Below are 26,912 nucleotides of genomic sequence, written 5' to 3' on the forward strand. Positions count from 1 at the left end.
TGCCTTAAGGATTACGTTCCTTTCTCGCTGTTCTCATCTTGTGCCTGTGTACATGCCACGCATGCGCATGAAGCTCTCAAGGTCAGGGTCCGCAGCACATGGCGGCGCCAAGCGGGAGGTGCCGCCTGCCTCGGCTCACATCTGCCCAACCTCCAGTCTTCGCGCCGTCATCTGGTTATCGCAAGATTCCGAACAACGGCTTCAGCTTTATATCTCATATTCTCCTTCGTCAAGTAGGCGGTTGGGGATCTTTCGTATCAGCGCGCCTGGATAGGCGGCGATCCTCCCGCGATGGTCCGCGAGGAATTAGTGGAGTCTGCAGTAATGTCCCGAACAACCGCTTCATCCTGCACAGCTATACTAACCATGCTAGGTCTCCTGTATGCTTTAAGGCGTGGAAGAATTTCACTCAACGGCCGCTGATCTCCTCCCAGTTCTCCAAGACCCAAGCGTTGCCAGCGCTGCGCTCGACAAGCGAATACAGTTCCTCCAATCCAAGAACCTCACGCAAGAGGAGATCGATGTATCCTTAGCACGCGCCGGCGAGTCGCCAAGCTCTTCCAATGCAGTAACACCTTCAAGTTATACCCCCTCAACTCCCTCATACCGACAATCACCACCTCCACCCGGATATGGAGCATACCCGCCAGGATATTGGCAACAGCCGCCCCCACCAGAGTACGCGTCCCATTAAGCCCACGACGGGGGCTTGGACGACGAGACTACTATCGTGTCGGTTCAATTCAAGCACGGCTGACACACCATCCAGACTCCCCAAGCGCGACTGGCGGGATTGGTTTATCATGGCTACCGTCATGGGCGGCGTATCCTACGGTCTTTACTTCACCGCCAAAGTACCTCTCCTCCTCCCTATCCCCCATCACAACTCCCTAACCCTCCATAGCGCTACATCATCCCTCTCATAGCCCCACCAACTCCCCCCCAAATCGAACAAGACAAATCCGCCATCGACGCCTCCTTCGAAAAAGCCTTCGCGCTCCTCGACCAACTCGCCACCGACACCGCCGCGCTTAAGGCCTCCGAAACATCCCGCACCGAGCGGCTCGACACCGCGATCTCGGAGATGGAATCCGTCCTCGCGAGCCTGAAGGAGAGCAACAAGCGCCGCGACGACGACGCTAGAAGGACGGAGGACGAGATTAGGGGACTCAGGGCGCTGATTCCGAAGGCCATGGAGGCGCAAAAGGAGAGTCAGGATGCGAGACTTAAGGAGCTGGGCACGGAGCTGAAGAGCTTGAAGACGTTAGTGGGGAATAGGGTTGGTGGTGGTGCGGGGGCCGGGGCGCCGAGTACAGGGGCGCCGGCAAGGCCGTATCAGAGTGTCGGTGCGGGGGTCAATATGTTTGGCGCGCAGGGGACGGCGAGCACGAATATTAATGGCAGTCCTGCGGTGGCCGCTTCACCCACTCCTGCGGCGAGTGGAGCGGCTGGTGGAAGCAACGATGGGCCAGAAGGACAGAGCGGTTCAACTTCGGCATCCACGCCATCGCCAGCAGCGGCTCCGGATAGGGCTCAGAGCTCGAGCCCGTACGGGCGATTGGCAGGTGGCAGAGCGGCGATCCCGGCGTGGCAGATGGCTGCGGCGAAGAAGAGTCAGGCCGATGCAGCGGCGACGGAAAGAAAGGATACTTCTGAGAGTGGGACGGTCACCGAGGCCAGTTCCGGTGCTTAGATTTGAGACCTGTATGATCTCTGGTCGCTTCTTGGATGTATTACTGCGAGTTCATCGCATAGTTTAGGGCAAGAAGCACAGCCTAATCAGCACTGTTCGACTTATCCGACTTGAGAGAATAGTATCATCGTGGAATCGGTACAAGGGCAGCTTGAGGTACCGCTTGTAGGTCATGGGCCATTATCAACCGCAAGGCTTTTCAATATGAACAATCGATATCGAACAAAGGCATATCGGTAAGGCCACTCAGTCAAGTCACGCGCTTCATGTTTGCCCTGTATTGACAGCTTGATGTCGTCCATCTGATAAGAAGTACGTGTGGGACGGCAAATAGAGCTCTACATGACAAAATCGGTCTATGCCTCGCGGTTTCTTGTTGCTCCACGGTTCTATGTTCTTCTTCCATATGCAACCCTTCTATACCAGGTAAAGAAGTTCCGAATAGATCTATTATCATAGCGAGCCACATACGTTCTGTGGGGCCCCTGTTGATCCCCTAAGGTGAATGAGCTTGTCCGCTTGTGAAGCAGACTGCAGGAGCCATTCACGGCTGCCTGTCGACCTTCACGAGATGCAAAGAAGGCTGAGAAATTTTCTGCCCCATCTGTTACTACAAGTATCTAGCCTTTGCTGTTCCATCCTTTGTCTACTTCCCGTACATATTTAGCTCACCTATCACTCCATCGTTCATCCAAACCACCTCCCTTCCTTCACTCTCTGAGTCTTGCGTACAAAAGCATCGGAAGCAATGGCATCCAACAATCCGCACCCTACCTTCTCAACTCAGGCCATTCCGCCCGTCGACCAGTACATCTTCGTCCAAGACGGAACCACCCCACTCCCAGCATCCACCGCTCAAGACCACATGCGCCAAGGACGGTACATCTACGACCGTTTCGGCCATCCCATCGAGCCAACCACATGGGCGCCGAATGCACCTTTTGCACTGCAGGCGGCTACGGACCGGAACCATCCAACCTATAATGCAACTATTCATCCTACTGATGTTGGAGGAGCTTTCGTTACCCAGGTAGCTTGGATCGAGGATGTCGAGCGCCACAACATCCGCGCCCAGACCTTTACGGGCTCGACAAAGTACCAAGGACGCCGGGGCAAGGGAAAGGGAAAGGGAGAGGCGAAGCAGACACCTGAGTACGACAATAGCAGGCAAGGCAGGGTGACCGGTAAGCCTATGAGCGCTGAAACTACTGCTTCATCAGCTAATCCCTCATTAGACTGGCAGCTCCTGTACGAGCAAGCCATCACCAGCACCTCCCCTCTCGACACCTCAGCGGCATATGGCTCTGCGCAACCGCTCCATCAAGCCCAGTACCATGGCTACGGCATCCGTCAACAGCTCGACGCTGAACACGCCGCCATCGGAGAGCCGGGCCCAACATACTATACCGCTCCCCATGCACACCAGTCAGGCCCCGTCGCCACTGCATTCACGGAACATGGGACGCGTCAATACCCGGTAGCTAGGCCTCCGCCGATCTACATCATTCCTCCTTCCGCGGTCTCGACTCGGCCCCAGTCCAGCCACCAGCCGCAGGAGCCAAGCCCACGGCTGCGACTATCTTCCAGCCATCCGTCCATGCGGCGCTGAGCGGCTTTTGCGTCCACGCATGGGGTTATGCGAGCGCCCGGCGTCGATATTGCAAAGAGGCATTCGTGGATCAAGGCGGACGCTAAACTCATTACGAAGATCATGAGCCGCAGATGTAGGAGGCTGGAACAGTGCATCATTGCTTGTTGTTCGTTGTCGTCCATCTCAAAACAAGGTCGAAGAAGTGCATCATCAATCCCTATCAACGCTGAAAGACGGATCCTTGAGCACAAAGCCATACTTCAGTGACTTGGCTCTAGTCTGTAATCGGTATATTAGAGTTATCTGTACAAGGTCCTACAAGACTTTCTTTCCATTTACGTGAATAGTGATGGTTCGAATAGAACAGGACCATCCAAGTTTTTTCAAATACTATCTCAGCCAGATGATCATCCATTTTCCATTGCTGCTTGATGTCGAATGGCGCAGAGGCTAAACTTAGTCGTCCGATGGCTTCTGATCTCTCTCTGGATACAGCATATGTCCGATATATCTCCCATTCGGATCGAAATAGATATGGATAGTCTGAGCCCTGTTCCGTGCTGCTTGTTCCTCCGTGGCCAACATGGCAGTGGCATGTTCCCTTGGGTCGGTGTGGCTAGTATGAGCTGGGTTCCTGTCAGTGGATGTCAGCACTTAGACGTTAGCAGCAGTGTGCCGAAAGCCCAACTTGAGTATGGCTCTTGTGAAATGGGCGAGGTCAGGCTGCTTAGTCGCCTCCTCAACAAGGTCGAGAGTCCTGTTCCGAAATGCGGAATTTTTGATTCTCTGCGTGAGTCTTACGGCATATCTTGGGATTGGAGACATTGGAAATAGCTGAAGACGTGAAAAGGGAGGCTGTATGATGTACGATGATTGTTGTGAAGAGTTGGATGAACTGACTGAGATGCTTCCTTCGCACAAGCCTGCGCTGCGGGTCATCTTATACTCACGAATCCTGTCGCAAAATCAAATACTGGCGAGGCGCCAATAGTTGCCCTACCGTCAGTTTCACACTTCGGAGTACAATCTTAACCATCTCAGACTTCGAAGAGATACCGAGAAGCCGCCAATCAAACTAGTATAGCAGAACGTATTGTGGATTATTGCAACGCAAGCCGCGCCAGATGGTACACTGACATTCCTGTAGGACCTATTTCCGGTCGACAATCTGGCTATGAGTGTCCACTTACGGTGAAACCAGGCGGGAAGGATTGTGGCAGCGCTTAAATCTATGTATATCCAGGAGCCAGCGCCTTCATGAGGCACAGCTGCAACTCTTCATCGAGAGGGACGCTGGTGCCGCGTAAAGGCCGATTGCATAGAAATTGGATGGTGGAATCGTAGGACTTAAATCTTAAATACTCCAGCTGTGCTGACCTTGCTTCTGAAAAACTCTCAGCGCAACTTATCACTTTGTTGCGATGCTGATACCGTGTTCGTCGTTCTCGGAAGGACGGTAATGGATGCACTGGAAATGCGCCTAAGCCATTTACGGTTAGACATTTAGAGTTGCAAGTGTCTGAAACCCTCACTGCCAACAGCTATGATCGTGATCAATGCTCTCCATACTTTGAGACCCTCGGCGAATACGCTATCACCGTACGCACTTCGTGTTACAGAACACAAAGGGACTTGCCGACTGACACTAACTTAAGTGATGTGTCCGTGAAGTTAAGAAGCCCGCCGGAGGTGTTGCAAGCCAAGAGAGCATGAACCTCAATCCAACTCGTCTGTCCTTCCGCTATGGCGTTAGCCATTCTAGCTACTCTCTAGTTGCCAAATACGTGTATTATCGGCCGTGTGTTCAACATTTGGCCCCAGCCTCCACAAGAAGATTTTCAATGGAACCGCACCCCTACTCCTGCACTATCCCAGCGGAGCCCTTACATCGATATCGCGTCGGTGGCTACCATCCTGTCTATCTGGGCGACTTTCTGAAAGATGGTCGCTATAGAATTATTCATAAACTGGGATTTGGAGGTTACTCAACGGTCTGGCTTGCAAAAGATGAAGAGTGCGTCCCTACTGTTCCTCTCCGGGCGACAGCTCACCCATATTTAGATTGCAGCGCTACGTCGCAGTGAAAATTGCGGTCGCTGAAGTTGGATTGGAAAGCCGCGAGCTTCAAGTGCTACGAGTTCTTTCTGCTAACATATCCACGCACTCCGGCTCCCAACATGTGGTGCAGCTCCTGGACGACTTCCAGCATGCGGGCCCGAATGGTACGCATACCTGTCTGGTATTCGAAGTTTTGGGGCCAAACATTCCGACCGTCATTGATGCACGTTTTGCGGATGGCAGACTCCCTGGGAAGATTGCCAGAAGAGTGTGCAAACATGCTCTTTTAGGCTTGGACTTCTTACATCAGCATCAAGTCGGACATGGTGGTGCGTTGTGTTCGACATCTACAGGCAATCTCTCTGTGACACGGATCGCTGACGTGGGCTAGACTTGCATACGGGCAATATTGCCTTCACCCTCCCATCTCTGGATCCAATGCCGGAAGAAGAGGTCTTGAAGCAGCTTCCGACTCCGGAAATTGGAGACGTAACCCGGTTGGACGGAAAGGCCCTAGGGCCTGGCGTTCCGAAGTACCTTGTTTGGCCAGGCTCTTTCCGAATATCCAAGACAACGCTTGAGAATCCTATCAAAATCATCGATTTCGGAGAATCCTTCACAAGGGACACGAGGCCTAAAACTCTTCATACGCCTTTAGCGGTACGCGCACCCGAAGTCATATTTGAGGACGACATTGACTTCCGGGTTGATCTATGGAGTATGGGCTGCATGGTAATATCCACATTGTTCCAGAAAACGTGTCTCGGTTCTTACTTGACTCTAGATATTTGAACTGGTGACGGGGCAGCCTCCGTTTGACAGCCTCATGACAACTAAGGAAATTCTTGTCAGCGAAATGATACAGTTCGTGGGCGAGCTTCCCGAAAGGTGGCAGCGTAAGTGGGCTTTGATGGAAAAAGAAGGTTTGTACACGAATGGCTGTCATCCAAAGTTGCGTCCGGCTATTGCATGCGTAGAAGCTGACGAGCTCAGAATCTACGGACCCAGACGGCCTTACCCTACAGCTATGGCTTGAGGAAGTATATTTCGATGATGAGAAGACTGCAGATTTCACACGTGAAGACATAAGGGAACTAGGGGCGCTGCTTCGAAAGCTGTTGCGTTTCCAACCCACTGCACGCTCTACAACTACACAAGTCCTCAAGGACGACTGGTTTCAAAGCCCTCAGCCTGATTGACTTCCTGTCAGTGACGTTCGTCTTCCAGCAAGACTCCTTCTGCTTCCCATAGGCAACGAATCGCTGAATATGGAGGATACAAACAGCTGTACGAGTCCCGGGTTGGCCTCGATACAATATTAGAGCTTCTTGCGGTCCAGCTTTGCATTAAACTACTCTTGGGTCCGCCGGCGCGCACAGAAGGTGTCGCTCTCGCTCTGCTCAGAAAATTAGGAGCAGACGTAAGATAGCTGTCAGTATAAACTTCTTGTTTAGGGTTAAGCGCTGTGGTGGTCACGCCGAGCGAGAAAAAGGCCTCACCGCGATTGTGGAAAGTCACAGCTGCATCAAGAATAAAGCTCCCTCTATGGTCCATCTAATGCTTCATAGCAACATCTAAATGGCTCACTAAAGGTTTGTCCTTCTGTCGGCCACTCCTTCGATCTGCCACGGCGGCTGATGGAGGATTACTCTATGAAGTTGGCGGTGAACGAGCGCTAAGCTGCTCTCGCGGTGAGGTTTATTTCGCGCCTGGCGTGGTGATGAGCTTCTGGGATGACGTATTGGCGGGATGCAGCTTTCAGCTTTTCGAGATGCCGCGGCACTCGGCTCATGAAATCCGGGGAAAGCTCTACTCCACCACGCTCACCTTGATAAACTAAACATTATCTGTATGATCATTTGCATATAAGTCTGAGAATACTGCATCAAGCTTCAAGCGATAAAGCTCCATACTCTCTGCCGCCATGTCATACACAACGCGCATTGCGCAGGTCACAGGCCACCTCAACTTCCCCAAGGGCTTACTTGCCGGACAAGTAGCCATTATAACAGGCTCGGGTCAAGGCATTGGCGCAGAAGCTGCACGGCTGTTTGCAAATGAGGGCGCCAAGGTTGTTGTATCGGACATTGACGCAGGTAGGTAGCCGGAAGCCCATGAAGGGCATCGATATAGCGGAGCTGCGGCTGACAGGCAACGCGCACGCAATTAGAAAAGGCAAAGAATGTTGCAGACAAAATCAATGAATCTGGTGGCAGTGCCATCTCTGTACCAGGTGACATGCTAGACGACAACTACATCAACGAGCTCGTAAAGAAAGCAGCGGAGTTTGGAAGCGGGAAGATCCATATCATAGTCAACAACGCCGGCTATACCTGGGATGGCGTGATACACAAGGTACTATTCTTGTCTTCCGTGACATACGGCTTACCCCTTCCATATCCGTGACGCTGACGAACTGCGCTCCTAGACCACAGACAAGCAGTGGGATACCATACTGGCTCTTCATAATACCGCCCCCTTCAAGCTCGTCCGCGCCGCAGCCCCCTACTTCCGCGTCAAAGACGGTGAGCCGCGCAACATCATCAACATCTCCTCGACCTCCGGCCTGCACGGCAACGCCGGCCAAGCCAACTACGCCCTCGCCAAAGCCGGCGTCGTCGGCCTCACCAAAACCATTGCGAAAGAGTGGGGTCCACAGTACGGCGTGCGCGCCAACACGATCGCGTTTGGCTTCATCCTGACAAGGCTTACGGCTGCGAAGGAGGAGGGCGCGTTCATCACGACGCCGGAGGGCGAGAAGGTCGCGCTGGGGATCCCGCAGGCGCAGAAGAAGGCGAGGGCAGGGCCGGGAGAGGAACATGCGGACATTCCACTGAGGAGGCCTGGGACAGCGACGGAGGCGGCGAGTGCGATCCTGGCGGTTTGCAGCCCGTTGATGAGTTATGTTACTGGGCAGACGATTAGCGTGACTGGAGGAAGGAATATGTAGTTCTTTCATAGTTGCGAAAGTACTGCTTGAAGACCACGTTCAGAACCATGCAGTGCTCGACGAAACGTAGTGTCTGGTTACTGCTTCACGGCTATAGGAATTTGCATGTTATTCAGCCCATGGTGTTGCTAGAGTAAAGAGGGCTGATAGTGGCGGAGCCAAGAGCTCCTTACCGGGCCAGCTTCCGCGAGTAACTCTCCAGTATGCCCTGAGATCAACTACATGACAACCTCGCACCTAGGAACAGTAGATATCGCCTTGTATATTACTCCGGCTCTTCTCAGCACCGTCTGCGCTTAACCTACGAGTCGCCCAATCAGCACCAAGCCATGAATTGATCGTTCTAGTCCAATCATCCCAACCGCACTCCCGGCTACACGCAGCCCCCCACAACTCTCTCCATATCTTCGATGCCTGACGAGAAGCACAACTACGACCCCCTTGAGATCCCAATACCCAGCTACGAAGAGGCCACCTCTTCGCGTCCCACCTCCTCCGCAGCCCGCTTCGGCCCCTCCGAAATCAGCGACGATGCCGAACGGCAAGGCTTACTCGGATCTTCCGCCGCTCTTCATACACCCCAGACTCGGGGCGGACAGCATGGCTACCAAGCACCTTCCGTCCAGTCCGTAGACTCCGAAGACAGCGACCTCGACATCTTCGAGGACGCGGGTGGCAGCGAACATGAAGAGGCAGAAGGGGCGCGGGTAATGGAAGAGATGGGCATACTCGACCCCGAATACGCAGATGCAGGTGGAGGGGGAGGAGGAAGCCACATGCGCTCCCGCCTCTCGAAGCGAATATCTAGCCTAACGACCACGCTCTCTGCTCTCAACCTTCCCTCCTTCCGCAACCCCTTTCCCTCCGTCTCATTCGACTACTTTACACAAAGGCTGCCTAGGATACCGCGGATATCAGAAGAGTTCAAAATTAAGTGGACTATTGTTGCGCGCCTGGTGGGACTGTTTGTCATCATCAGCGTGGTGTACGCGCTCCTTGTGCTGGAGGTCCTGCCGAACCGCGGCCTGAACCCCTTCTTCCCTCCTGAGCAGGCCCGCATAGTCGCGCAGTCCAGCGCCGACGAGAACCGCATCCGCTCGTACCTCAAGTACATCACCTCCATCGACCACATGGCTGGGACGTCGGGTAACGCGTGGCTGGCTTCGTGGATCGAGAACCATTTCCGCAATTCGGGGATGGATGATGTAGGGGTTCTGCATTACGAGGTGTATTTGAACTATCCGACTGCTGGGGGCAGAAGAGTTGCCATTGTTGAGCCGCCGGAGTTGGCGTGGGAGGCAAAGCTGGAAGAAGAAAATGTGTACGAGAATCCGACGCCGCAGCAGCAGCAGACTATGGTGTTTCATGGGCACTCGAGGGCTGGAAATGTTACAGGCCCGCTGGTATACGCAAACTATGGGTCAAGAGAGGACTTCAAGCGGTTGGAGGATATGGGTATTGATGTGAAAGGCAGTATTGTATTAGTACGCTATTACGGGACACAGGGAGACAGGGCGCTGAAAGTCAAGGCTGCTGAGCTGGCTGGCGCCGTTGGGTGCTTGATCTATTCGGACCCGAAAGAAGATGGGTTTCTCAAGGGTGATGTGTGGCCCAAAGGACGGTGGAGACCAAGTGACGGGGTGCAAAGAGGCGCCGTCAGTCTCATGAGTTGGGTGGTAGGCGACATTCTGACCCCTGGATGGGCGAGTATCAAGGGGGCGAAGAGGGTAAGCAAGGACAATAATCCGGGACTTGTCAACATCCCTAGCCTGCCCCTAGCATGGCGAGATGCGCAGAGGCTACTCCAGGTGCTCAAAGGGCATGGACAGAAAGGACCCCAGGAGTGGGTGGGAGGTGTGCCGGGCGTCGAAGAATGGTGGACTGGCGACAAGACGTCTCCAATCGTGCATTTGAAGAACGAGCAGGATGAGGTAGAGAAGAGTCCCATACAGAATGTGCTAGGCCTGTTCCGTGGCGTCGAAGCCCAGGGCAAGAAGATATACGTCGGCAATCACCGGGATTCGTGGTGCTTCGGAGCAGCAGATCCAGGCAGCGGCACAGCCGTAATGCTCGAAGTCGTCAACATTCTGACCACCCTCCGCGCAAACGGCTGGGCACCGCTCCGCAGTATTTACTTCGCTTCCTGGGACGCCGAAGAATATAACTTGATCGGCAGCACGGAGTACGTCGAGGATCACATCGAAGATCTGCGCAAGAACGGCGTCGCATATCTGAACGTGGACGTTGGCGTAGTTGGTGACGAGTTCCGCGCGGCTGCCTCGCCCCTCTTCAATCACGCCCTCATGCGTGTGCTAGACCGAGTCTCAGATCCGGTGAGGAACGTCACCCTGCGGCAACTGTGGGATGATCGTAAGAGCAAGCTCGAAGGCTTAGGCGCAGGGAGCGATTACGTGGCTTTCCAAGACCTCGCTGGTACATCGAGCATCGACTTCGGCTTCAAAGGACCGGGGTTTCCATACCATAGCTGCTATGAGACATTCGAATGGATGGAGCAGTTCGGCGATCCTGGGTTTCTGTACCACAAGACGCTAGCTCAGGTATGGGCGCTTCTCATCCTTGAGCTGGCTCAGGAGCCACTTCTGCCGTTCGATCTTTCAGCATACGCCACCGCAGTAAGCGGCTACATCGAAGATCTGGAGCACTACGCCGCCGACCGAAGCGCCGTCAACTTCGACATTGGTCCGCTAAGACAGGCAGCAGAATTGTTCGAGCAGAACGCGAAGGCGTTCAAGGACTGGGAGACTTTCTGGTTCAGTCAGGTCCGCACCGGTTTCGAGACCAATGCTATCGGTATAATGCGCGGAGATCACAACGCGCGTATGAGTGATTTTGAGACAAATTTGCTTGACCTGCCGAAGCATGGGAAGGATGATGGAGAGCAGCATGGAGTAAGTTATAACGAGGACCATTAGCCCGTATCAACCCCAGTCGGCTAACCCGATGTCTACAGGTCCCTGGCAGAGAGCAGTTCAAGCATATCGTCTTTGGTCCTCAGGCCTGGTCTGGCTACGACGAGGCGTACTTCCCAGCCGTGCGGGATGCCATTGATTCTGGTGATTGGGGCGGAGCACAGACGCAGCTCGAGAAGGCTGCACGTATATTGAGTGAGGCCAGTGAGAGGCTGGTGCGGTAGCCCTTGCACCTTTTGAGGGTTGTCTGCAAGGTATTCTCCTTATATCTTAGCTTACCAGCGAGGCGTTACTGGCGGGTTGTTGGATGGGAAGATCTGGCATGGCGCGGAGCTGTGATTGTGTCGTTGGGGTTGTATAAAGGAGTTGTACAAAGAGTATGTAGGGATGAGATCTTCCTGCCCTCCCCGGTAGTCTCACAGAGTCGTGGATTCTCCTAAGCCGAGTCGCTGCATCACTTGGCAGCAATGATGGCAGTTATTGATTCTCAGTCGAAAGCCAGCCAGTGCCAGACAATTAATACTTCTCCTCTAATGCAAACAGCTTCGCATGCTGGAAAGAGGAAGGCCATAACATTCCGCGTCAGCAATGACATCGGAGAAGAAGAGCGGCCGGGTTTTGTCTGCATCATGATATTGCCCAGGTGGACGTTGGTGTTGCGGCTCTTCAAGCCGTCGGGACCAGCCGAAGTCACCGCCTCGAACCGTCCTAGCGCGGGGCACGAAACAGTGACATCGTCTGGGCGAAGCCGCGGTTTCGCGTTGCAACCAAAAAAAATCCTCTCTAAAAACAGCATACCAGAACAACATCACAGAGCTTCAAGATGGTCGAGAAAGTCTACATAACCTACAACGATGTGCGCGCCAACAAGCTGGAGTTATGGGAGCCCCACTGACAGGTCATCTACTGTTTTCAGATCCACAAGCTCTGCCAGGAATCGGCACCCCGGATACTGGATGAGTTCAAGCCAAACCTCATGATCGCTATTGGCGGCGGTGGATATGTACCCGCTCGTATCCTAAGGTACCCGCTTTTGCAGCCATGCCAAATCAACACTGGTCGACAATACCACTTACAAAACATGTCTCCAGATCCTTCCTCAAGCGCCCCGGCAGCACCAATATCCCCATCCAAGCCATAGGCCTCTCCCTCTACGAGTCCCTCGGCGGCGACGTGGTCGAAGAACCCGGCACCAAAGTCACGCGCACTCAATGGCTCGACCTCAGCAGCCTCGAGATGGCGAACTTGATCGGCAAGAACGTGCTTATTGTCGACGAAGTTGATGATACCCGTACTACGTTGGACTACTGTGTCAGAGAGCTACAGAAGGATGTCGAGGAGGCGACGAAGCGGCTGGGGAGGGAGGCCGAAAGGACGGTGTTTAGCATATTTGTGTTGCATGTGAGTGGATTCCTCAAAGAGGGGAGGGGATGGAGATTGCTGACAGCTAGTAGAACAAGGACAAGCAGAAGAAGGGCAAGCTGCCAAAGGAGGTGGAGGAGAAATACTATCTCGCGGCGAGGACGACGGGGGATGTGTGGATATGTTATCCCTGGGAAGCGACGTAAGTTTCCCCTAGTTGCAGATGTTGAATTTTGCGGTTCTGCAGGCTCGCACTATGGCTGCCTTCGCCCGTGGTCTACGTCGGCTTCTTAGCCTCTGCACAGCAGTTGACCTCGAGCAGGGACATCGATGAGCACGATCGCCTGGCGCAAACTCAAGGCGTATAACGGAAAACCATCATGCGGCGACGTTTATGCTGGGAATGAGCACTATCGGGATAGACTTACTGGTGCTTTAAACCTTACGATAGAAAGACACAAGAATCGGCATTCAGCAATGAATGCATTCCGCACGTATGTGCTAACAGAGTAAGCTCTACGCATTCTTGTGGGTGACGAAAGCCGCTAGGCTCCCAGATCGCTGGAGTTCCATCTCATTCCCAAATCACCGAAACCCATCAAACTCATCACGGTTCCAAAAACTTCTACTCTGGCCAATCCACCTGTAAATATGGCTTAGACACGCTTATGAGGCAGTATGCTACGAGGGCTGCTTTTATGGGTGACCTTTGTAAGCTGACTGAAGAACCATATGCTACATCGGTGTCGAGTCTGGCGATTTTTGTCATCCGAGTGCTAGTGTATAAGTCCAAAACTCGGTTTCTTTGCAGCATCAAACTGCTAACGGAATAGGATCGCCAGAGATGGGGCCTACTAAGAGAGCCGCACCTCTTTCCGTTCAAGATGTTCCATCTCCACCGCCTAGCCCTCGCTGACTCCATGGCAGTAACACTCGTCAACGAACGTATGTGTGCTCGGGGTCTGTCCGTTCTTAACTTCGCAGCTTCCAGGCAAGAGCGGGAGCGTTGAATCCTGGAATCGGCGGAGTGCATCTCTGAGGTTTGTTGATATCAGAAATCTGCGGCCGTCATACCAGATCGGATGGCGTATCGAGTATTCTCACGGAGACCTGGAAATCCAGAGATGCGCTGGCCTGACACCATGAGTTTGTCGTATTTCGACTCCATCCACGTATAGGATATTGCGCGATACAGAGGGCGTGGCGCGGCGTCAAGGCTGTGGACGGAAATATCACATTCCAGTTTGGAAATGCGTTTTCCGAGAAGAAGCTTACCCAGCCGGAAGCAGTGCGAGTCCGGTAACGGATCATACGTATACTCGTCGCTTCTAGCTGCTGACTTATCCTCTATTATCAAGTCGTCTTCGTCATTCCCTAGGAGCTAAGCACGAGCTCTCCTGCTTCCCAGGGCCATCCGAAATGTTTATTGCCGCTTCTCGGCTGGTGGCCTTTTCAATCAGATTTGCCATCAGACTGGACTCATGATCTTGTCAGCTACAGAACAGCGAGACCGGTTGCATGCGATAGAAAGGACATGATGCTCAGCAGTGCAGCCCTTTAGTGCATTGGTCACCCGAGATACCTTTGACGTGGGAACTACGCTTGCGCGCCATCCACCCTCAACGTAGCAACAGTCTTTTCGAGTGGCCGCCGTTCCGCGAGCGGAGACTCCAAGCAATATGTACAAGTAATCTTTGTCTCAAGAACCCGTTATTGGCATTCCGCCTTCGATCGCTGAGCAGAGTATGCAGCCGACACGGGCCTTTAACAGTCTTGCCGGCCAGATCTGTCAACCATTACCGAAGGAAAGTGGTCTACTCCGCTGGCAACGAATAATCCACTGGAGTTCTGCGGCTCTGCCAGTCCATTTCGACCGAGCCTTGACCTACTGGAGATGGGTTGTTAGCCATAAAGGATGGCACAACAGCTCTTATGTTTGACTTTCGACTTCCTGTGGCCGCACACCGGGCATGGGGACGGCGGGTCATGACTGTATACGTTTGCATCCTTCTGCATCTGCTGAATCCGGCATGGAGCAGGCGGTTTGGCTCGCCCGCAGTAGACGACGTTGTAGCGCCGCATGTGGCCGCAGGGAAGCCAGATGTGGATGAAGACGGAGCATATCACTGTTCAAGGGAGTGGTCGTTGGTATCCAGACGATGTGCGGCAAAATCCAAGCGTAGCCAAGGCCAGTGGTAGTCGCGGTGGGGATGTTGTGAAGAAGCAGGTATTTATCTTTGAAGGTGGGATAGCACTATATCTGTCCTGTTGCTAACATTGCTAGACATGGCTGTTTGTAAGTCTTCTATTGCGATGATATCCAGCGCCCACGTCAGTTGTCTCGTGCGTTATCACTACGATAGGCTGATCGATGCGTCTGTCACAAGCTCGTCACTAAATTCATGCATCACTGTAGCGAGAGGGTAATGCTATGGATTCTTCTACCGCATCACAGGTTGTTTAACGTAGAAGAGATCAGGGAGAATGCCACCAAGGAACAGCAGCTACACGGCCAGCCGTACATGATTGCAGCTACAGTTCACGCAGGAACATGAGAGGATCGTCTACCGAAACCGGAATCACCATCCAGTTCTATGAGGTCCAGGAGAAATCATAGAAACTATCAAAAATGTCCGTGATGAGCTTGCGCTAGTCTCCTAGCTGATCATCAGAGCTTCGCCTTCGCCTCGCAGCTGGCGCAAAGACCCTCCTCCTCCACCTTCTCGCTATACATCTTCATGTAGCAGTCGTCAGTATTCGCCTTCTGTTCACACATAATCTGTACGACTTCCAAGTGGCCGCAACCGATGTACGTATATTCAATTCGATAGCACATGGTGGTTTGCCTTAGTGTTGCGGAGTGTATGTGGTTGATTTCGTTGTTATATTTGATTCTCTGCTGGGTCCAAAGCCTTGAACAGTTGTAATTGCTTGGCTGTTGAGGTTGAGTGCGTTCCGAGATTGCGAATGAGAAAAAAGTATGGACTGGGAATAGCGGCCGCTTTATGCCTCAATCGGAGTCTTCGCTGAAGAGTCACAGTGAGCTCATGAGAAGGCGTGTGGAAGTTAAGTATTGTGTGAATTTGACACGATTTACTCCAAGCCCAGCCCAAAGACAATTAAGCAAGACCAGTCATTGCCACATCTCCGTCATCCGTGTCATACATGAGTCCTTCCAATCCAACGATGCAACGTCATCTACCGTTTTACACCGAAGGCCTACGAAATGCTTCGATTGCCTTCCTCTCGCATGTACCGCACACATTCTCCATGTTTGTCTCTTGCTTGCTGATGCTCTTCTCGCACGTCCCGGTGTCAGCGTTGATCTTACACCTTATGAACATGGTGCTGGAGTGGCCGCAGCCGGTGTAGGTGACTTTGATCTCGCGGCATATGATAGTTTGTATTTGTTTCTGCAACGTGCGTGCGGCCAAGGTGTTGAAATCGAGGAGTGCAGCGAGTGCTTGAGAACCTGATGCTGATGCTTGACAGTCCGTGTTGGTTGACTCTGATACTTGGAAATGTTTCTGAATGCGTTTTCGAAATGAAAGAAGCGGAAGACCTGAAGGCAGCCGTGTTTTGTGTCCAGCGAGCGGTTTCACGGAAGCGTCACGCTCAGCCCACTGTAGGCTCATAGAAGTTGGTCACTATGCACGAGTATGACACAAGCACAAGCAACAGCGTAGTGAAGGTAAGAAGCCATTGGAGTACACCAGTCAGGTGTTAAAAGTGACAAAGGTAAATTGCGTGGATATGCTGTATACCATGTCAGGCGGGAAACAAACCTCACCGCGGCAGCAGTCCAGCGCGCATTTCACAGAGTAATCCACGATGAGCCGCTGTAGCGTGAAAGGCAAGCCTTTAGTGAGCTATTTAGACCTTGTTATGAAGCATTGAATTGACCATAAAGTGAACTTTGTTGTTGACGCAGCTCTGAATCTCTACGTTCGCGGTGAGGCCTTTTCCCCGCCCGGCGTGTATACTACTCCGATGCAATGCAGAACTCCAACCCAATTGCCAAACACCCCGCTATGCTGCCTGGTATATGCCGTGAACGCCCACCAAACAGATAGCAAATGCAATGCAATACAATTCCGCTGAGCCGGCAGCGTGCCTCTGGCAACCAGTGCTGCGAGGCTAGATCCTTCCTGCCATTACTGCTCCGAGCGCCGTGAAGCCAGCTTCGCGCTTCGCCTCTCCCGCCACAAAGGTACTTTACGCCTTCCTCACCCTCTTGCCTCTCCCGCATTCCTTCCTCGATAGCGGCTCCTCAGGCCACACCCACCCCCTAACCCTCTTCGCCTCTCTCTTCTCGCCCAGATTCGGCTTGGGGATCCAGTCATCCTTCTCAAGGACGTTCTGCCTGCTCAGCGCGGCAGGGCCACCAACATCCATTCTCCAGGAGCCCATACCCGGCAGTGGGCTCTCCTTCGCCAGCATGTGGAGATACCACAACGCCAAGCCCGCGGTCATCTGTGACTCACTCGTCTGAGGCTGCATGCCATGCGTCGAAAGGCGGATCGGCGCCGCGAGCTCCAGGTAACCGAAGAGCGGGACACTGCTGTCCGCATTGACAGTGGTAACATCATGAACAGCGCCCGATCCGCTAGGGCCGCCGCAACGCACGCACAGCAGCTCGATTTCCGTGAGGATGAAGCCATACCGGCAGCCATGCTCGCGCATCACGCGGTGCAGATGTGCAAGGCCCTGCAGGTAGTACACTTGTTTGTTGGGCGCCTCAGAGCGCATGCCGGTATTCCACTGGTCGTAGGCTTTGACAAGCCCTACCACGCGGCCGCGGCCGTCGCCAAAGATGGTCTTCTCGTAGTCGGACTGGTAGTTCGAGACGAATTCGGGCTGTTGGCGCGCGTGGGGCTGGGGCTTAATGGCACGCATCGCCATGTGCGTGTTGCCTTGGGCGACTTTGAGAGCGGCGTTCACTTTTACGGCGAGGTGGTCTCGCCAGACGTCGTGGAGGGCGGATTCGGAGTCAGGCTGGAGGTTGGGGCGGGCGGGCTCCGTAAGCGCTGGTGTTGGGACAGGTATGTTCAAGAGGGGGAGAAGACCGGGAATGGAGCTGATAGTGGACATGTTGAAGTCTGTCCAGCTGCGGAGGTTGCGGACGTCCCACCAAAAGTGAGTGTTTACGCCTCGACCAACGGTCGTGACGCGACGGACAAGAGCGGGCGATGGGTTTGATGCGGTGAGATAGCTCATAAGGCTTGTGGTCTCTGGTGGCTGAGTGAATGTCTCGTACTGGAGCTCCGTGGGTAACGACAGCTGAGCAGGCTGCTGGACTTGAGGGATCTGAAGCTGCCAAGGCTGCTCCGGTGGGCAGCACGAGGCTGGTGATGCTGTTGCGTATGTAGTCTGGCACGAGGCAAGTGACGATGCTGTGATATAAGTCGGCATCTTCCGGTAGGTAGGAAATCCATAGCGTCCAATGACACTCTCGTCAACACTGGATGCGGAGCCTGACCGAGAATGCGTGCGGATGGCCGAGGTGGAGTGGGATCGCGCCTGTGCAAGAGACGGACGCTTCGGAACGGATGAAGCAAAATCAATTGGTGAGTTTAGCGCCGAATGGAAGGCGGCATCGTAAGGTGAAGGAGCTGAGACGGGAGAAACTAGCGTGGAGTGATTTGGTGGGCTAGTCGACCGACGAAGCAATGAAGTCCGTTGCGGGTATGGAGTAAAGTGGGCAGAAAATTCTGTACTAGCGGTTGACACCGTCCTGCGGTGACGAACAGGGCCTGATACCGGTTCGGTGGTTTGGTCTTGAGACCTGATCTTCGGCAACAGTAGAGGCCCATGTTGGCGGATAGGCGATCTGGGTGGTGTGGTGATGTTCGTGATTGCGGACTCCGGAGACGTATTCTGCGAGTAAAAGGAGCCATCCGAGACAGAGCCGCTATAGATACCATCCAGATGGTATCCTTGGTTTGCAGTAGGAGGTGTGATGTGTCTTCGGTACATGACATCCATCTTGGCTGAGGTGCTTAGACTAGTCCAGATGAGAATTGGGTGACCTGACAGGCAATCTGTAGACCAAGGGTAGTAGGTAAGGTGGCGATTAGATTATGATTGGAGACCAGCTCCAAGGAATGTCTATGAGAGATGGACAAAAGAAAGGCTGAAGAGAAACACAAAGAAGACTCGTGGTCTCGTAAGACAGACTTGGGATGAATGGTGAATAACCTACAGAACTACGAGCGGCGAGGCACAAGTACTTATTCTACTTCGAAATGAAGAGACGATAGCCAAAGAATTGTGTACTCCCGCGTGAACACAGATTAGCGCGAAAACATCTTGAAACATCCAAACACGGTTACACATGGAGCCTCAATGGCCTTGTAGGACGGTGTCACGGCAGTTCGCATGGTACTCTCGCGTTCCGACTTGAGGTTGAAACATCGGGCTTCATCTCTGGAGACGCTGACGTGACTAGAGTCGTCTTAGCAGCTTTGAAACAGATACTAAATATGACTCTTCGGCGGTCGCCAAAATGGCCGGAACGCTGCGCGACTGGCTGCAGCCCCAATATCGCTCATAGGACAGACGCCGGGTAGCCTCAAAGTTGGGCGATGCGCTGGAGGTCGGCGGCTTGCGAAATGAAACCCGACGCCGAGGCGCCAGAGCAGTTCTGGCAGCGTTAGAGGTATTTTCGTCGACGACGGGGGAAACTCGCGGTTGTCTCGATGTCTCCAGCCGCTTGAGGCTCGACGTGGGCGCGTAGAGAATAACGCGATATTGAAGCCTCATTGGCTCGAGCGGCAAGCGAAGAACCCTAGCTGTATGCAGCTAAGTACAAGATCGATGTACCTCAGGACGAACAGTCATACCTGCAGAGGACGGTGCTGTTTCGAAACTGCATGTGGAGTTCAAAGGCATGCATATATGACTCTTCGTCTCAAGATCGCCATGGTGTTGAGAGCAGAAGTTGGATATATCGCGCATCACACCGCTGCTTCCAGCAACGCCAACAACAAACACGCTCATCTTCAAGATACTCACGATGAACGCGTTAGAGCATGATCCGTGACTCGCTCCTCGCTCCGTCTTCCTGATGCCCTGATCGTGTTGCCCAGGTTGGCTACGCTATGGGTAGCGGACGACTTCGGCGCCTATACCTGTCACATGACACGAATAATCCATCTCTTGAAGTCCGCTTCCAGCCGAAATCGCTTCATCTCGCTGTCTCAATCTAAATCAAGCATCGAAAAGCTTCAGCTAAGTATCACGACGCATGGACTTGTCGGCTTCGTGGACATTTCCATCATTAGGCGCTTGCAGTGTCAACCCCTGATATCAGGATCTCCTCCCGAGGGGGGTCGCTACGATTCTTGTAGCCGCCCACCGGGACAGCAGCTTCCGAACAGATGCTCTCCCTCATTTCGTCTGCTGAAGACGGCCTTTGACCTCCCGCTCCCACCACTCTGCCCAGTCTACAACTTTCCTCTCCCTCCTTGCCTCTTCCGCTGCGAAGACCATTGCGTGGCTCCTCACCACCTCCTCAAGGCTGCACCCAAGGAACACTCGTTGGGCCTCCTCCGCGCCCATGTTTCCGCTCTTCACTGCGTCAACCGCAAGCACAAACTGCCTTGCCAGTCCATCATCTCCGCCTCCATGGCCACCGCCCGCTAGGTGCGGATGATACACCTTGGTCTCGCCTGACGCAAAGTCGTGGACGGAGATGGTTTTGCTATCGTATGTAATCTCACCCTTAGTACCGTAGATGCGACCCCGACGCTCGCAGATTGCTTCGGTGAAAGCGATCATGTGAAAGGTGGCTGTCTTAGCCGTATGACCCTGTAGCGCATGCCCAGAGTCTCCGTTGCTCTGACCGTCGCCGTTAATGCTGGCGGGCAGGGGGTCATCTTCCCAGGTGATTGTCACGCATTGGTCGTCCACGACGTCATTGTCGGATTCCCAGACGCAGCGGCCGAACCACGGTCGGCTCTCTACTTCTTCCACAGTCGCATCCGGGGCGTAGTCTTCGGCGAGGTTGCGGAGAAGCTCGTCCGCTGCTGCTTCTATGCCTGAGGTACGGTACAAGTCTTCTATCTCAGGATTTACTATCTTGACAGGCCAGCCGGTATCCCCTTTGGCCAGATGTCTCTTAAGGTAGATCTTTTTGGCACTGTACATGCAGTCCTTTTCTATAGGACAGCTGAGACAGTTCGTTGCATCACCGGCAGCTGGCGGTTTCCTGGACCTCCTGAAGAATTTGAGTGATCCGGTAGACGTAAGGAAAGAAGGCAGATGAGGTGGTCTCAGACTATTTGTCGGCGAAGAGCAAAGCAACCAAAGCAGGAAATCAATATCGTGACAGCTCTTTGTCAACAGGGATGGGGCGGTTTTCGACTCTTTCCGCCAGTTGCCTCTGATGGAGTCGTCAGCTCCAGCTAATTCTTTGACCACTTCCATACCGAAACATACCTAACATAGCTATGTGAGAAGTGCCACCACCCCACCGGCTCCGTATGTTCCACACTGACAACATCACCCACAACTCTCCGATCCAGCAAGAGCTCCCTCAGCAGCATGTTATGCGGACTGTACCTCAACACGTGAGCTATCCCAAAGATCGTCTCCGCCGCCGCCCTGCCCTGCTTCGGCGCCAAACTCCTATACATCTTGACACAGTCCTCCAACCTCGTCGCCAGCGGCTTCTCACACAACACGTGCAGCCTCAGCGGCGCAAGGCCCTCCACAACATCCACATGCATCTCATCTAGCACGCACACGATCACAGCATCGACACCCGGCTCCACAGTCTCGCCAGCGCTCTCTCGCTTCCGCCGGACTTCCTCATACTTGAGGAACTGGCGCCAGTCCGTGAATTCTTCTTCGGGTTTAGGTGGCCGGTTTAAGGGGCCCCAGATGTACTTCGCGCCGAGCTCTTGCCGCTTGAAGGCGATGGGCTCGGCGACGGCGGCGACGATGCTGCCAGTGGTGCTGGTTGACTGGTGAATTGCGCGGGCATAGGCTGTGCCGCGGGAGCCGGCGCCGATGATTAGGATACGGGGGGCTGAAGGAGCCATTGCTTGTGAATAGGCGCGTATTGGGGAGATATACTGCGTTCTTGGAGACACGCGGCGGATTCTTGACTATCCGGACTGGTCTCACAAGCTTGGATAGAGGCTCAGCGGGCTCATATAGTACTGTATTCAGGCTTGGGAGGAGTATGAAATGCGGCTTTGCTGATGGGCACATCAGGCTGCAACTACGGGACGGGCAGTGCAACGCTGCGAAGCAACATTAGCTCCACAGGTAGATCGCAACTGGCGGCCAAAGCAAGATGCGGCAACAAAGACCGATTACGGAGAGGATACAGGGGAAGTTTGTAACGGCATGCCATGCTTGATGGTTACTACATTGAGCATTGACTTCCGAATCACTTTGAAGATGTGGAACAGACAATCGGCACAGATATGACTTCGGGAGATTGTTGATCTGGGTATGGAGATTCACTCATCTTGAGCGTACTTACACGTTGTATATCTATGGGAGGTCCCTCACTTCGGTCTACTGTTGCTGGCTTGGTACAATTGAGATTCGTCCAGCTCTCGTCTCTCGTAGTTGTTTCGGCCTTATCACGTGATAACTAGGGACCTTTCATCACCTCACTCGCGGCTGCCATTGAACATCTCCAAGATACAAGTCGCAGTTGCTGCGACGGCGGTTTAGATAGTTTTTGAATAAGCTCTCCCTCTGACACGCACAAATCATCTTCTGCCAAGGAATCACCTAACCCTCAGTTTCGCCCCGACTGGCGCCATTTTGACCATCTCCTCGCCTACGTTCTGCTGTCCGTACGGCTGTAATGGCCGCAGGGCGCCTTCGTGTGGCGGTCTGTCACGTCTCGCCTGTCTGGTTGTCCTCCAGACAAACGACGGAAAAAGCAGTGTCTCTCATCTATCAAGCCGCGAAAGTCAACGCCAACCTGGTCGTCTTCCCTGAAACTTTCATTCCAGCATTTCCTATATGGAGCGCACTACTCCCCCCAACCGATAATCATGCCATGTTTCAGCGCATGGCCGCGGAATCTGTCACTGTAGACAGCCAGGAAGTGCATGCAGTGCGGGATGCAGCAAAAGAGAACGGCTTGTTGGTCAGCTTAGGTATCTCGGAAAAGGTCGACTACAGCAGCGGTACCCTGTTTAACTCTAACCTCCTGATCGGGAACGATGGCCGAATACTAGTCCACCATCGGAAACTCATGCCAACCTTCTTTGAGAAACTGACCTGGAGTCCTGGCGACGGTCACGGGTTGCGAGTTGCCAACACCCCGTTTGGCAAGATCGGTGCGCTCATCTGCGGGGAGAACACGAATCCGTTGGCTAGATACGCGTTAATGGCTCAAGGAGAGCAGGTCCATATCTCTACTTGGCCTGCTCTCTGGCCTACGAGAGTGGACAAGAGTCTTAAGTCCACAGACCAACCCGAAACCGAGGGAAGACAATCACCTCTACCTACGACCGGCGCGGGTGCTAACTATGATAACGTAGCCGCGAACAGGGTGAGGGCCGCCGCCCACTGTTTTGAAGCCAAATGCTTTGGTGTTCTCTGCGCTGGGCATTTGAACCAAAAGGCCATGACAGCTTTTGCGGAGATGTCTAATGACCCGGAGTATGTGTACCGCGTGTTGGAACGGTCACCTCGAGCAGCATCAATGGTCCTGGATCCTACGGGTGCACTGATGAAAGGGTTCACTGTCAATGCCGAGTCCGGTGCGATGGAAGAGACGCAGTATTTGCAAAACGAGGAGGGTATTCTGTATGCCGACTTGGATTTGGGGGATTGCATTGAGGGGAAGCAGTATCATGATGTCGTGGGCGGCTACCAGAGATTCGACGTTTTTAATCTCAAAGTCGATCGAAGCCGGAGGACTCCCGCAACATTCACAGAAAATTTCAAGGAGCATGGAAAGTAACCCGAAATAACCCAATATCATGCAGACCTGAGAAACCTTTCCAGCCTTGGTTTTAAAGGACATACGCGTACATACAGTACTGAAACCCTGTTTTGCTCATAACCTCGCCTTCGGAACTTTTCCGCAAGCGCACAAGACGCGCCCGCTCCTGCTTCCCATCCACGAGGATGGATCTCGGAAGCTTTTGCGTTGTTGCCTCAAAGATCAACCCCCTGTGGTGACAGTCTCGCCGAAGTTACATAAACAGAAAGCTTCCTGCGTCCAACAAGGACATTGTGATATTCTGCACCACAAACATCTTCGCAATATCGCCACTGAGTTTGAGATTGCTCATCGTGTTTTTCATTGAGTTTTTCCTTATTCGATGTGCCCACCTCCGGACGTCACACGACGACTGGCCTTCCATCCAAGAGCCTAACCAGCAGATTGGCAGATAGCGAGGCAGCCACGACGCCGGATCCCTGACTGAGCCTTTACAGACGCGATGCCGAATCCGCTTCTCCGAAATCGCTCGCCAGATTCATCTCCGAGCCCACGTCGTTGTTCATATGTTACTACGGCATTCTAGGGTTCGCGGTAACTATTTTGTCAGCCGCATGATAGGAGGAAATGCCTACCTACCTAAGCCTCTCGACATGGCAGGGTTAGCCTCGCATCCCAGCTGAGGAAACGCGCCCAGAAGAGCGATGGCCCTGTCATGATAGCGACCGCCGCATGTCTGTAGCAAAACTCCCTTTGAACAACAAGTCGTGCAAATTTAGCAGTCCTTTATCGCAACTCTCAATTCATTGACACCTGATGAGTAACGCTTGAAAAGCTCCCTGTCCCAACCGCAGACCTCCAGCTCTATCGCGTCCACAGTTCGTTCCCGCTCTATTCGATCCCCATCAGAATCCCCTACTTCCCCTGTCCAACTCCCTTCCCAGTATCACCGGGCTTCCCACCACCAGCCCCCGCATTCGCGTTCCGATCTCCAGCACTCTGTGCCCGTGCCGCGAAACCAGACGATGACATGTCGCCTCCGCGTGTGGCCTGCTTGACTGTCAGCTTGTCCGCCCTGCCATCTAATACCAGCAAGCAAGGGCAGAGAAAGCTGTGGAAGCATACGCAAGGACGCCGGAAGCGGCGGGCGAACTGACTTGAGACGACTGGATCCTGGACGCGTCAGACCGCGTCATGGGGGTCGACTTTCCTCCTCCGGTTAAGCCAGATGAAGTGTTGGACGTTGAGTTGCTGGACGATATCTTGATGTTTGAGGTGTCTGATTTCCGTGGCGTTCGAAGATGGAATAGGTTGCAGTGACGGATCAGAAGATTGTGCAAGAGGAATGCTGTGCTTATATCCACTCGCCGCTTACTCTTTGCTACATGCCCACAAACCCCCCCTTCACAAGCTCATGCCCCATGACCGCTCGCAAACAACGCCCCCACATGCATCCGTCCAGGACCCAAACGCCAGCAAACGCACCCGACTACTCCCCACTTCCTCTATCAAGCTCATAGAACAGCAAATACACCTCCTTCTGCATGCCCAGCACCTCCGCCGTCCTACACTCCCTAATCTTATCATCACTGATGCGCCACCACCGACCATCCTTCTTCTTCTTCGCCTTCCTCCTGAACCGCGCCATATCCGCCATCGAAGCCGACGCAGTCGACGGTCTCGGCTGCGACGACTCCGACGGCCGCGGCGGCTTCAGGCCCCTCTCGTCCCGCGGATGGGATGTCGGTGCCGCTCGACTCCCTGACGAACGCGAGGATTGCGATGACGAGGACGGCGATGGGCTCAGTAACGACGGATCCGGAACCACAGACGGCGGAGCCATGGAGCCGTGCTCCCGCGGCCGCTCCTGGGAATCTTTGGCTGGTATCCGCGGGCTTGGGACGGCTGACGGGTTAGGCGTGCCCATGGCGCTGTAGGCGCCCTCGGTGCCGAACGAGTGCGGGGTTGAGTACGGCACTGGTGTTACCTGCCGCCGGAAGGACTCGTAGTGCCCGCTGTCGTGGCCGCCTTTGTGCGTCACGACGCCGAGGAGGCGGTACTTCTTCTGGTTGAGGATGCCGCCCAGGGGCAAGCTCTCGGGGAAGGCAACCTTGGCCGTGTTCTTGGTGGAGAGGCTGGAGGCGGAGTAGATGGATCTGGAGAGGTGGATGCCGAGGACTTTGGGGAAGGATGAGATGCGCATGTGGCGGGCTATGCGCCGTTTGGGCGCCAGCTTGCTGTCTGGGAGCGAGACATCTTTTGGCGGCTTCTCTGGATTCTCGGCCATGGCTTTCTGTATTTTTGTGATATCGGCTGCGAGAGCTTCTCTGCTCCGCGCGGTGGTGGCGCTTGCGAGCTCCCGCTGCTTGACGGATAGGACGTGCGCGAGGCGGCAGTACTCGCATTTGAAGTCGTCAATGTGTTCGACTTTGAGCATGCCATCGAAGCAGCTATTCAGTGATGTTGAGGATTGTTGAGGGATGTTTAACGTCAAGGTGACGAAGGTTGAGACTGTTGGTTTGGGCTTGAAGTGACATGTCACACACTCGATCTGAGATTGGATCTTTCCTTCGAAGGGGAAGGCGTCCTCCTCTTCGTCCCCGTCCTGGCTATTCTCATCTTGCTCGTCTGCGTCGGCTGCTTCGACCTCCTCGTCTTGCTCAGACCGGTCCACATCACCGCCTTGCGGACTATCCGTTCTGTCCACCGCCGCGCTCTCACCCTCCGATCTTCCCACCACCAATCTCCTAGCTTTCCTCCTCGCCCTCCTTCCAGCTAGATACTCCTCCTCAAGCCTCTCCGTCACGATCTGCAAAAACTCCTGCGCATCCTGCTGCTGTCTCGAGATCCTCGTCCTAAACGCCTGTTCCAGCGTACTCACAAACGCCTGCGCCGAGATCGTTTTCCTATATATCGGCCTCTCGTTCAGCCGATCCAGCACCTCCTTCAGCGCCTGCGTAACAATCCCCTGCCGCAACCCCTCCAGCAACCACGCCTTCCCCCCATCCCGCGCGTCCTGCGCCTCTTGCTCCGTGATGCTGTACACCTCCTCCCCGCCCAACTGTCTCCGATGGACTTCCCGGATGAGGTACTTGCGCAGGTCGGGCAGGCCCGCGAGCGCCTGGAGCACGGCGTTGATGAAGCAGTCGTTTGCGGGGTTCGAGAGGCCGACGACGCTGGATTTCTTGCGCGAGGAGCTCGAGTCGTCGAGGAAGAAGGTCGGGCCGAAGACGTAGACGAGGGTTATGGCTGCGAGGGAGGCCCCCGCGGCGTAGGTCGCTATTGTCAATGGCTTGTCGGGCATGGCTGCTTTTTTGGCCAGCGATGTATGACACGGTAGCGATCAGTGAAGGACCGTGGGGGGGGGGATTGGCTGTTCAGCCCTCTTCGCGTATTGCTGCGGGATCTCG

General features: G+C 54.1%; 11 protein-coding genes across 11 annotated transcripts; 7 read left to right on the forward strand and 4 right to left on the reverse strand.

Moving 5' to 3' along the window:
- Positions 1-291: 291 nt before the first annotated feature.
- On the forward strand, positions 292-1,693 carry W97_04515 (uncharacterized protein; the record flags this gene model as incomplete). The annotated part of the gene is made up of 5 exons (XM_007782404.1): positions 292-321; positions 374-380; positions 435-678; positions 770-854; positions 905-1,693. 5 exons carry the CDS (start codon positions 292-294, stop codon positions 1,691-1,693), a joined length of 1,155 nt encoding a protein of 384 aa, XP_007780594.1.
- A 748-nt stretch (positions 1,694-2,441) lies between these two features.
- On the forward strand, positions 2,442-3,302 carry W97_04516 (uncharacterized protein; the record flags this gene model as incomplete). The annotated part of the gene is made up of 2 exons (XM_007782405.1): positions 2,442-2,877; positions 2,929-3,302. The coding sequence occupies 2 exons, from the start codon at positions 2,442-2,444 to the stop codon at positions 3,300-3,302; spliced, it is 810 nt and encodes a 269-aa protein (XP_007780595.1).
- Positions 3,303-3,740: 438 nt separating this feature from the next.
- Positions 3,741-4,109, reverse strand: W97_04517 (uncharacterized protein; the record flags this gene model as incomplete). Its single annotated transcript, XM_007782406.1, has 2 exons — positions 3,741-3,918; positions 3,973-4,109. 2 exons carry the CDS (start codon positions 4,107-4,109, stop codon positions 3,741-3,743), a joined length of 315 nt encoding a protein of 104 aa, XP_007780596.1.
- A 1,016-nt stretch (positions 4,110-5,125) lies between these two features.
- On the forward strand, positions 5,126-6,541 carry W97_04518 (CMGC/SRPK protein kinase; the record flags this gene model as incomplete). Its single annotated transcript, XM_007782407.1, has 5 exons — positions 5,126-5,298; positions 5,346-5,671; positions 5,734-6,074; positions 6,127-6,265; positions 6,336-6,541. 5 exons carry the CDS (start codon positions 5,126-5,128, stop codon positions 6,539-6,541), a joined length of 1,185 nt encoding a protein of 394 aa, XP_007780597.1.
- Positions 6,542-7,266: 725 nt separating this feature from the next.
- On the forward strand, positions 7,267-8,292 carry W97_04519 (3-oxoacyl-[acyl-carrier protein] reductase; the record flags this gene model as incomplete). The annotated part of the gene is made up of 3 exons (XM_007782408.1): positions 7,267-7,438; positions 7,513-7,697; positions 7,771-8,292. The coding sequence occupies 3 exons, from the start codon at positions 7,267-7,269 to the stop codon at positions 8,290-8,292; spliced, it is 879 nt and encodes a 292-aa protein (XP_007780598.1).
- A 410-nt stretch (positions 8,293-8,702) lies between these two features.
- On the forward strand, positions 8,703-11,446 carry W97_04520 (uncharacterized protein; the record flags this gene model as incomplete). The annotated part of the gene is made up of 2 exons (XM_007782409.1): positions 8,703-11,201; positions 11,264-11,446. The coding sequence occupies 2 exons, from the start codon at positions 8,703-8,705 to the stop codon at positions 11,444-11,446; spliced, it is 2,682 nt and encodes an 893-aa protein (XP_007780599.1).
- A 599-nt stretch (positions 11,447-12,045) lies between these two features.
- Positions 12,046-12,790, forward strand: W97_04521 (uncharacterized protein; the record flags this gene model as incomplete). Its single annotated transcript, XM_007782410.1, has 4 exons — positions 12,046-12,078; positions 12,139-12,245; positions 12,314-12,623; positions 12,677-12,790. 4 exons carry the CDS (start codon positions 12,046-12,048, stop codon positions 12,788-12,790), a joined length of 564 nt encoding a protein of 187 aa, XP_007780600.1.
- Positions 12,791-16,799: 4,009 nt separating this feature from the next.
- On the reverse strand, positions 16,800-18,569 carry W97_04522 (uncharacterized protein; the record flags this gene model as incomplete). The annotated part of the gene is made up of 1 exon (XM_007782411.1): positions 16,800-18,569. One exon carries the CDS (start codon positions 18,567-18,569, stop codon positions 16,800-16,802), a length of 1,770 nt encoding a protein of 589 aa, XP_007780601.1.
- A 1,404-nt stretch (positions 18,570-19,973) lies between these two features.
- Positions 19,974-21,628, reverse strand: W97_04523 (uncharacterized protein; the record flags this gene model as incomplete). Its single annotated transcript, XM_007782412.1, has 2 exons — positions 19,974-20,967; positions 21,024-21,628. The coding sequence occupies 2 exons, from the start codon at positions 21,626-21,628 to the stop codon at positions 19,974-19,976; spliced, it is 1,599 nt and encodes a 532-aa protein (XP_007780602.1).
- Positions 21,629-22,410: 782 nt separating this feature from the next.
- On the forward strand, positions 22,411-23,520 carry W97_04524 (uncharacterized protein; the record flags this gene model as incomplete). Its single annotated transcript, XM_007782413.1, has 2 exons — positions 22,411-22,998; positions 23,041-23,520. 2 exons carry the CDS (start codon positions 22,411-22,413, stop codon positions 23,518-23,520), a joined length of 1,068 nt encoding a protein of 355 aa, XP_007780603.1.
- Positions 23,521-24,991: 1,471 nt separating this feature from the next.
- Positions 24,992-26,806, reverse strand: W97_04525 (uncharacterized protein; the record flags this gene model as incomplete). Its single annotated transcript, XM_007782414.1, has 1 exon — positions 24,992-26,806. The coding sequence occupies one exon, from the start codon at positions 26,804-26,806 to the stop codon at positions 24,992-24,994; it is 1,815 nt and encodes a 604-aa protein (XP_007780604.1).
- Between the last annotated feature and the right edge of the window lie 106 nt (positions 26,807-26,912).

Source organism: Coniosporium apollinis (assembly GCF_000281105.1).
Source record: "Coniosporium apollinis CBS 100218 chromosome Unknown supercont1.20, whole genome shotgun sequence".
Taxonomy (NCBI): domain Eukaryota; kingdom Fungi; phylum Ascomycota; class Dothideomycetes; genus Coniosporium; species Coniosporium apollinis.